Source organism: Branchiostoma lanceolatum, chromosome 5 (assembly GCF_035083965.1).
Source record: "Branchiostoma lanceolatum isolate klBraLanc5 chromosome 5, klBraLanc5.hap2, whole genome shotgun sequence".
Taxonomy (NCBI): Eukaryota; Metazoa; Chordata; class Leptocardii; order Amphioxiformes; family Branchiostomatidae; genus Branchiostoma; species Branchiostoma lanceolatum.
Window position 1 is genome coordinate 269244 of NC_089726.1, and position 10026 is coordinate 279269.

General features: G+C 47.2%; 1 protein-coding gene across 4 annotated transcripts; it reads right to left on the reverse strand.

Moving 5' to 3' along the window:
* Nucleotides 1-1638: 1638 nt before the first annotated feature.
* LOC136434307 (PRA1 family protein 3-like) lies at nucleotides 1639-10022 on the reverse strand. Of its 4 annotated transcripts, none has more exons than XM_066427035.1 (4): nucleotides 9905-10022; nucleotides 9189-9475; nucleotides 8616-8833; nucleotides 1639-3154 (listed from the first exon to the last, which is right to left on the reverse strand). In XM_066427035.1, exons 2-4 carry the CDS (start codon nucleotides 9374-9376, stop codon nucleotides 3015-3017), a joined length of 546 nt encoding a protein of 181 aa, XP_066283132.1. In that variant the 5' UTR covers nucleotides 9377-9475; nucleotides 9905-10022; the 3' UTR covers nucleotides 1639-3014. The 4 variants fall into 4 exon arrangements, with proteins under 4 accessions (XP_066283132.1, XP_066283134.1, XP_066283136.1 ...); XM_066427037.1 differs by having other exon boundaries at nucleotides 9882-10011; XM_066427039.1 differs by having other exon boundaries at nucleotides 9189-9472; nucleotides 9905-9997.
* Between the last annotated feature and the right edge of the window lie 4 nt (nucleotides 10023-10026).

Consider the following 10026-nt stretch of genomic DNA (forward strand, 5'->3'; position numbering starts at 1 on the left):
GAGACCTACCAACATACCAAATACCAAGACAATCCTTCCAAGAATTCTCGACTTATCGTGTTCACTAACAGACACACAGACATGCTCGGTATTCCCATGCTGTGGCACTGCATTAATGACTGTTCTTACTCATATAAGGCCGTGTATATCCAACTTTGGTCAAAATTTGTATGTTTCAGTCTTTTAATTGGTGTAAGGAGATATCTTTGTGGTTTGGTTTCACATGCTCCGAGTGGACTCTTCCAGGCTGGGAGTAGGTCAAAGTTGACGATTGTTTTCGTCTGTCAGCTGTTACGAGAGAACGAGCTGGTCAACTGTCTATTTTCTTTGCATGATTCTAAAGTAGACAGATGTGGCTTTCTGGTGCATAAGAATTTTTGGGGCTTGCAATTAAGGTGAATCCTTTTCTGAGCCCTTGTTTTAGTGCTTTAAAGCATTACTGCCTATATGGGCAAGCCTATCTCTTGTATCTGCCCTACAGCTGGCTGATAGCCAATTTGTCCCTGGCAGTACATGTAACTGACGTTTCCTGCCTGCCTCATGACCCCTCATGACCCCTCATGACCAACTTTGCCCCCCATCTACCCGTATCAATATCCCCTGAAACAATACAGCCCACACGTCGCAACCAGAACGCATAGTAAAGCATACAATTGAACACATTTTTACACTTTTCTCGTTAATTATGCAAAACACTTCGCCCAAAATCTAATCATCTTGAGATTTGCCACATACACACCGACACACCAACTACGACAACAAACCATCCAGGCGTTCTCGACTTATTCTGTTCACTAACAGACACACAGACAAGCACCATCGAATAACCTACTCGACGAAACCATTCGTCGCGAAGGTAATTAAGGTCAACCAACTGGATACATTCTGTAAAGAGGCAGATATTTCAGATAGTTTATCAGTGACAGAGAATATTCATTCTCAGTCACTGATAAAAGATAGTCGAATCCGATGCTATCTGACAAGTCTTAAGAGAATTTACCCAGATGCTTGATTTATTCTGTATTACATATTTCAGACATGTTAAGTTGGAGAGAGGGACTGTGCCTGCATAAAGAAGCATGAACTTTGTTGTAATATTGAAGCCCTGTAAATATATTGCAAAGGGTTTGGTTATGGAGAAACACGTATTTCCCATGTCCTAAGCCCAGCAATAGGGTTTGGGTTGGCGTTAGGAAGGGCATCCAGCCGTAAAAACTCTTGCTACAAAAAAAGACTTGCACTTGATGAGGAGTTCTGGGGCTTCCCCATCCATGTGCAAGCACGTCTAACCCCCAGATGATGGGGGAACAAAAGACGTAAAACTGGATAGAGAGAGAGAGAGAAAAACTTGATGAAGAAACCTAGCCTCCGTAGCAGGCTCTACAAATCAGGCTTTTGGGAGGGGGGCTTATATAGATTAATGTGCCTTTTTTCTGATGGCATACTACTAGTATCACTTTTGCTTGTATTTGGTTCCTCATACACATTAGTCACCTCCATAAAACCCACAAGAAACCTGGATCAGAACTGGTATGCCATTAGAGAAGAGCTCATTTTAAGCCCCCCAAAAGCCTGACTTGTATAGAAGCTAGTTAAGGAGACAACTCTGCTTGGAAAGGACCATCCAGACAGCTGTACTTAACGCCACAGGAATAAACTTTATTATATTGCAACACTGGATATACAGATACATTATTGATACATATGTCAGGTCTCTGCCCCAACATGGAGAATTGGCAACAACTTACGGCAAAACAAATGACACATGCGACGCAGACACACAGACATTTAGGGTTGAGCAAAGCTACAATTTGTCACCTAAAGCAGCACCTTCCACACTAACTACACCTTACAGAAATCTGGGAGCGTAGCGGTACATCATATATCATATTATAGAATTCTAAGACAATGAGTTCTAAAGGTTGAATGTCACAACTTATATCCAAAAGGAGAATTCTGTATTTTTCTTTACAAGACAAACTTGAATCGTTGTCGGTTAAAGATGTTTGTTTCATTTGTAATGGTTAACTTTTGTTTACAAAGTATGACACTCAAAATGGGAATCCACATGAGCCTAGATGTGGCTGCAGTACCAAAAGGTTTTGCCAGGTGGTGCCCAGGCTCAGTCTTCTGAAAATGAGCAGTTCTGAATTTCTATCTGTTCAAGCAGCTCAGCATGATTGTTTCACTTTTTCCCATCACAACTGAAATTCTATAATTGTACTGAAAGTTGTTAACTTAATCTAACGATGACAAGAGTCCAGTTCAATTTTCGGCCGTATCCAAAATCGTCAGATATTCCCCCCCACTTCCCCTGACATGCACTGATGTTAGGAGGTGTGACCTCTTGCAGTGACCCACTCCTGACATCAGACTTACCAAACATCAGTGCAAGTCAGTCAATAACCCGAGGAAGACAAAAATTCAGCCAGTCACCATTCTTTTCTGTTAAAACTTAATAATATTGTACTGTACCAAGACAGATGAATTTTCTATTGTATGATATTGTGTTAACTGTTCAGTTGCTGCAGTACTGACAGGTCCTGCTAGGGGGCGCTGCTCAGGACCCGGCCTCCTGCTCCTGCCCGAGCGCCTCCAGCAGGATCCCATCGGTACTGCAGTACTGACAGGTCCTGCTAGGGGGCGCTGCTCAGGACCCGGCCTCCTGCTCCTGCCCGAGCGCCTCCAGCAGGATGCCCATCGGTACTGCAGTACTGACAGGTCCTGCTAGGGGGCGCTGCTCAGGACCTGGCCTCCTGCTCCTGCCCGAGCGCCTCCAGCAGGATGCCCATCGGTACTGCAGTACTGACAGGTCCTGCTAGGGGGCGCTGCTCAGGACCCGGCCTCCTGCTCCTGCCCCAGCGCCTCCAGCAGGATGCCCATCGGCACTGCAGTACTGACAGGTCCTGCTAGAGGGCGCTGCTCAGGACCCGGCCTCCTGCTCCTGCCCGAGCGCCTCCAGCAGGATGCCCATCGGTAATGCAGTACTGACAGGACCTGCTAGGGGGCGCTGCTCAGGACCCCGCCTCCTGTTCCTGCCCCAGCGCCTCCAGCAGGATGCCCATCGGCGTGCGCTTGATGCCGATCGACTCCACCTTGTTACTCAGCTTGTTCTTCAGGTTTCGCATCCGCATAGAGGCGTGCACAAGGACAACTGGACAGGAAACAAACAAACAAATAACTGTTTACTACCTTCGCTACTACAGGACTCTGCCAAAGACCTTACCTAGCAGAGGTGACCTTACCTAGCAGAGGTGACCTTACCTAGCAGAGGTGACCTTACCTAGCAGAGGCAGTGTGGTGCCTAGCAATGTGACCTTACCTAGCAGATGTGAGCTTACCTAGCATGTGTGAGCTTACCCAGCAGGGGTAAGGGGAAAACCCTGTATAGGTACCCGTACCCGTATAGGTACCCGTATAGGTATACCGGTATACCCCATTTGGGGCCCCAACAAGCCAGAAAACACGCTATTGGCACATTGATATAAGACACAAACAGTTGACTATACTTGGTCAGAAAATAACTGAACAATCATATCTTGCGATATTTTTGATTTCTATGAAGGACAGAGTTTTGGAAAATATGGAATTTGCGAAGTTCGTACGGAGCGCGCGCCTATCAGAACGTGCGAGCACCGATCTCGGAGACCTTTCAACTAAACCTGTTCTGAAAAGAAATAGAAAAGACACTAAAACTATCAGCCTTAAAGTTTCCGGTTTTCATTATCTTCAGATGCAATACTCATGATCTGTTTGGCTGGAGCTGCCAGTAAGCCTGCGTAAAACCTACGGGAAACGCCCGGTTCTCCGATGCACGGAAGGTCCGCCATGACACATGTGCTAACTAGCCGCTTAGACGGAAAGTAACCACTTATTGCGACACAAACATTACGGCCATTCGGCGTGGTTTGTCTGAATATGCCGTGCTCGGTCTCTGTCTTTAGCGTGAGGCATTTCCTGTAGATTTTCCGTATTAAACCATTTCAGAACGGGTTTAGTTGAAAGTAGTCTGGGTGCCATCCTAGTTCTACCGGGGCTCCTACACTCGCTACCAATGTGGAGACCGTAAAAAACAGCCCGCTGGATGCCCCATATAACGGCCGTCATAGCGTGTATCCTGACTTGTTGGGGCCCCAAATGGGGTATACCGGTATACCTATACGGGTACCTATACGGGTACCGGTACCTATGGGGGCACCCCCTAGTTTATTTTGGGTCTCAATTCGAGTTTGCACACCCCTAAGTCTAGCGACCGTCTCTTCCAGGAAATACTTCTGAGCCAAAACAACTGTGAATGGGAATGAAGGCTATCCCTCTAGCTACAAGGAAACCCGACTTTCGGTTTCTTCAACCTTTGTAATGTTAGTAAATATAAGAGGGAAAAAGTATTTTTCCGTCAAAAATGAGGCGCAAAATTTGGCATTTTCCCGTGGAACTAAATACATCACAAAATTTTTTGACACGAAAATGACTGTTAGTGTCAGAAAGAGAAAACTCCAAGGTATAATCAAGCCCATTATAAAGAAAATCCTACCACTGTGATTTTCACAATAACCCGACGCGCGAGGTAATGCAACACGGCCGAAAGAACGCAACAAAGGTCAATCGGGGTCGACTGGGCAGTTTACCTTCAACGCGTATGGATATCCGGAAGTAAGGCTCGGATCGAAACGCAATTTCCACCCAAAACACACCAATTCATGCGCTTTTCGGCCATGTTAGTATCTAATGTCAGTTCGAAGCACATTTTGAGAAATGTGAACTCAAACCCAGACCCTCGAAACCCTTTCGTCCCTTTTTTGTCGCGGACTACCATGGACCACTGTCGCGGAAGAACTGGTGCGTGCACCGTTAATATATGCAAATCATAATTGATATCATATATGACTTTAACAAGGTATCCCCTATCAGCATGCGAAGTTTGACTTGTTTGCGACTTTGCGTTCTTGAGTTACAGGTGGTTGAAAGTTGCCGTGTCGGAATGCTGATTTTGCCCCTCTGGGCGGTGGTACCATTCAAGGCGCATAATCGCAATTACGTCACAATGGTAGCTTCCACTTGAAGATGATTTTGTCCGTGAATTCACGCTAAATGAACAAGTCTTGCCGTTGAAAGGAATGTCAGTGGGGCGCACTTGCGATAGAGTAGACTTTTCTTCTATTTCTGACCGGAATAAACGCTACATACCGCCTAGAACGTAGTTGACTTCATGACGTCACAATGACTTTCACTAGCCTATCTTTTCAAGTGAGAACGGTGCCGTTTTAAGTTCCGTACTTCTACGGCTAGCCGTTTAAGTTCTTATTTTTGGCGTTAACTGATAGAGAATAGACCTAGCCTTCTTGCCCAAGTGTTTCCGCGGCCCAGATCCATGTTGTTTTGTAAAAAAACGAAGTTAAATGAGTTACCTGTGGTTAGGGTGGGGGTCTGAGCTGCACTTCTAACAGCTATGAAGGCATAAAAGGGCATCTGCTGAGAAAAGGCCTTACAGATTGGTGTCGGTCTCGGTGCGATTAACAAGCCTAGGGATGTACCTTCTGATTTGTATGACTTTTTTGCCTGAATGTTGTAAACTAGCGCGACAGCGAACTTGACACTGAATTGGGCAGGAAAGTACGAGAATGACGTCATCGGGGCCTTTTTTCATTGAAAAACGTCTCCTACTTGACGAAGAAGCCACTATCAAACGTAAATATGCAATATTCCAGTGCCCCAGTGTTAGGGCGATGCAAAAAAGCAATATTTGGGTAAATACTACGTCATTGATGTTCAGCATACCCACTTTGAAGTCTGTATGGCCGTGTTGGAGGGGGGGGGCATGGGGAGGGGGGCAAATCAGCTAATTATATGACATCGTATAATCATATCAAAACTCTCGAAATCATAATTTTTTCGCTACGGTTGGGTCGGGGGACACACTCTCATGGGGAAAATGCAATTTGTTGGCTTTCTTTGCTGCTATTTTTTCCAGTAGATCTCCTTTAAATATATGCAAATCATAATTGATATCATATATGACTTTAACAAGGTATCCCCTATCAGCATGCGAAGTTTGACTTGTTTGCGACTTTGCGTTCTTGAGTTACAGGTGGTTGAAAGTTGCCGTGTCGGAATGCTGATTTTGCCCCTCTGGGCGGTGGTACCATTCAAGGCGCATAATCGCAATTACGTCACAATGGTAGCTTCCACTTGAAGATGATTTTGTCCGTGAATTCACGCTAAATGAACAAGTCTTGCCGTTGAAAGGAATGTCAGTGGGGCGCACTTGCGATAGAGTAGACTTTTCTTCTATTTCTGACCGGAATAAACGCTACATACCGCCTAGAACGTAGTTGACTTCATGACGTCACAATGACTTTCACTAGCCTATCTTTTCAAGTGAGAACGGTGCCGTTTTAAGTTCCGTACTTCTACGGCTAGCCGTTTAAGTTCTTATTTTTGGCGTTAACTGATAGAGAATAGACCTAGCCTTCTTGCCCAAGTGTTTCCGCGGCCCAGATCCATGTTGTTTTGTAAAAAAACGAAGTTAAATGAGTTACCTGTGGTTAGGGTGGGGGTCTGAGCTGCACTTCTAACAGCTATGAAGGCATAAAAGGGCATCTGCTGAGAAAAGGCCTTACAGATTGGTGTCGGTCTCGGTGCGATTAACAAGCCTAGGGATGTACCTTCTGATTTGTATGACTTTTTTGCCTGAATGTTGTAAACTAGCGCGACAGCGAACTTGACACTGAATTGGGCAGGAAAGTACGAGAATGACGTCATCGGGGCCTTTTTTCATTGAAAAACGTCTCCTACTTGACGAAGAAGCCACTATCAAACGTAAATATGCAATATTCCAGTGCCCCAGTGTTAGGGCGATGCAAAAAAGCAATATTTGGGTAAATACTACGTCATTGATGTTCAGCATACCCACTTTGAAGTCTGTATGGCCGTGTTGGAGGGGGGGGGGCATGGGGAGGGGGGCAAATCAGCTAATTATATGACATCGTATAATCATATCAAAACTCTCGAAATCATAATTTTTTCGCTACGGTTGGGTCGGGGGACACACTCTCATGGGGAAAATGCAATTTGTTGGCTTTCTTTGCTGCTATTTTTTCCAGTAGATCTCCTTTAAAGGGGGCACCCCCTAGTTTATTTTGGGTCTCAATTCGAGTTTGCACACCCCTAAGTCTAGCGACCGTCTCTTCCAGGAAATACTTCTGAGCCAAAACAACTGTGAATGGGAATGAAGGCTATCCCTCTAGCTACAAGGAAACCCGACTTTCGGTTTCTTCAACCTTTGTAATGTTAGTAAATATAAGAGGGAAAAAGTATTTTTCCGTCAAAAATGAGGCGCAAAATTTGGCATTTTCCCGTGGAACTAAATACATCACAAAATTTTTTGACACGAAAATGACTGTTAGTGTCAGAAAGAGAAAACTCCAAGGTATAATCAAGCCCATTATAAAGAAAATCCTACCACTGTGATTTTCACAATAACCCGACGCGCGAGGTAATGCACGATGCAACACGGCCGAAAGAACGCAACAAAGGTCAATCGGGGTCGACTGGGCAGTTTACCTTCAACGCGTATGGATATCCGGAAGTAAGGCTCGGATCGAAACGCAATTTCCACCCAAAACACACCAATTCATGCGCTTTTCGGCCATGTTAGTATCTAATGTCAGTTCGAAGCACATTTTGAGAAATGTGAACTCAAACCCAGACCCTCGAAACCCTTTCGTCCCTTTTTTGTCGCGGACTACCATGGACCACTGTCGCGGAAGAACTGGTGCGTGCACCGCTATACAGGGTTTTCCCGTTACCCGAGCTGACCCTACCTAGCAGATGTGGGATGATGCCTAGCAATATGACATTACCTAACAGAGGCAGGGTGATGCCTAGCGGTGACCTTACCTAGCAGAGGCAGGGTGATGCCTAGAAACATGACCTTACCTAGCAGAGGTAGGGTGATGCCTAGCAGTGACCTTACCTAGCAGAGACAGGGTGATGCCTAGCATGTGTGACCTTACCTAGCAGAGGCAGGGTGATGCCTAGCGGTGACCTTACCTAGCAGAGGCAGGGTGATGCCTAGCAGTGACCTTACCTAGCAGAGGCAGGGTGATGCCTAGCGGTGAACTTACCTAGCAGAGGCAGGGTGATGCCTAGCAGTGACCTTACCTAGCAGAGGCAGGGTGATGCCTAGCATGTGTGACCTTACCTAGCAGAGGCAGGGTGATGCCTAGCGGTGACCTTACCTAGCAGAGGCAGGGTGATGCCTAGCAGTGACCTTACCTAGCAGAGGCAGGGTGATGCCTAGCATGTGTGACCTTACCTAGCAGAGGCAGGGTGATGCCTAGCAGTGACCTTACCTAGCAGAGGCAGGGTGATGCCTAGCGGTGAACTTACCTAGCAGAGGCAGGGTGATGCCTATCGGTGACCTTACCTAGCAGAGGCAGGGTAATGCCTAGCGGTGACCTTACCTAGCAGAAGCAGGGTAATGCCTAGCGGTGACCTTACCTAGCAGAGGCAGGGTGATGCCTAGCAACATGACCTTACCTAGCAGAGGTAGGGTGATGCCTAGCGGTGACCTTACCTAGCAGAGGCAGGGCGATGCCTAGCGGTGACCTTACCTAGCAGAGGCAGGGTGATGCCGAAGACGAAGACGAGCAGCAGCTGGAAGGTGCGCATGATGAAGTAGCAGGCGGCGAGCAGGCCGGCCACGCAGACCGTCGGGTGGTCCTTCTTGAACCGCTGCAGCTGCCGCTGGTTCTCAGTCAGCGCGATGAACGCCGCGAACACCACGGTAACCAGCATCGTGCCGACCAGCATCGCCAGGGGGTTCATCAGCCTGAGACAACAACAACAGGTAAACAACAACAGGCAAACAACAGCAGGTAAACAACAGCATAACCACGGCAACCAGCATCGTGCCGACCAGCATCGCCAGGGGGTTCATCAGTCTGGGACAACAACAACAGGTAAACAACAACAGGTAAACAACAACAGGCAAAGAAGAAATGGTGAACAGAGTAACATTAACAACGTTAACAGTACATTACGCCTGGCAAGAACGTTAACACGGATACATCCAAGGGTTTTTTTCCAGTAATATGTGATCAAACATTGCAGCACCACAGCCTGACCTCCAATATTGACCTGCGTAGCATCAACATGAAAATAACCCATGATGCATCAGTCCTTACCCTGCGAGGATGAAGATGCCGGTTGCCACGGCGATGTAGTTGGTCTGGTAGTACAGCAGGTTGTTCACGATGCGGTTGTTCCAGCGGACGGGGTCCTTGTAATCCGGCACCGCGAACCGCGCCTCCGAGCCAACGAAGTCCGCCAGGGGGCGCACCGGTGGGAGGGCCACGTTCCGCGACAGCTCCATGGTGGGGGGGGGGTGTATGTCGTATCAGAGGAGGGGGGTCTGGAGGCAGATTTGTCTGCAGGGGGATTTGCCCGTGGTCGCTGAACGTCCGGGGTCCTTCTGGAAACAAGAGGTCATGTCTGATGCATAGACTTACACGATGGGACTCGAGCCAACACACCACAAGACAGTCTTTATACATATACATAGAGGATCCCACATTTAAGCCATATATAGGGTGAGCATTCTAAATTTTAATTATTATATATTACACATGTACAGCTTCAGATGTTAACAGAGAACAACAACAAGTGTTAGTTATATCACAGCCCTGCCGGGTAAAATAGACCCCCTGACTACTCGCACTAATCTCCAAGCAGATGTGTGACGCTGGACAGTTTACACGTATTTTAGCGGCGTCTCAGTGCAGTGATTTATGGAGTCTTCAAGGTTTTTCTGTTCGCCCCACAGGCCTAGAAGACGTAGAAACGCCGCACGAGACGCACAAAACAGTCCAGCGCCACACCTCTGCTTGGAGAAGCCACCTACAGCAGCTCAGAGTGACGACATCGCCGCAGAATCCGCCCAACCCGGAACCTCCGTGTGGCAAACACAGACCGGAAGTCCGCCTGACACAACTCCGGTGCGAGACCACCCGGAAGCGAGCTGAA

Coding starts and splice junctions, on each gene's coding strand:
- LOC136434307 (XM_066427035.1), bottom strand. CDS start 9,376: ATGGAGCTGTCGCGGAACGTGGCCCTCCCACCGGTGCGCCCCCTGGCG. Junction 8,834..9,188: donor GGCATCTTCATCCTCGCAGG/GTAAGGACTGAT, acceptor TTGTTGTCTCAG/GCTGATGAACCCCCTGGCGA. Junction 3,155..8,615: donor CATCACCCTGCCTCTGCTAG/GTAAGGTCACCG, acceptor TTTCCTGTCCAG/TTGTCCTTGTGCACGCCTCT.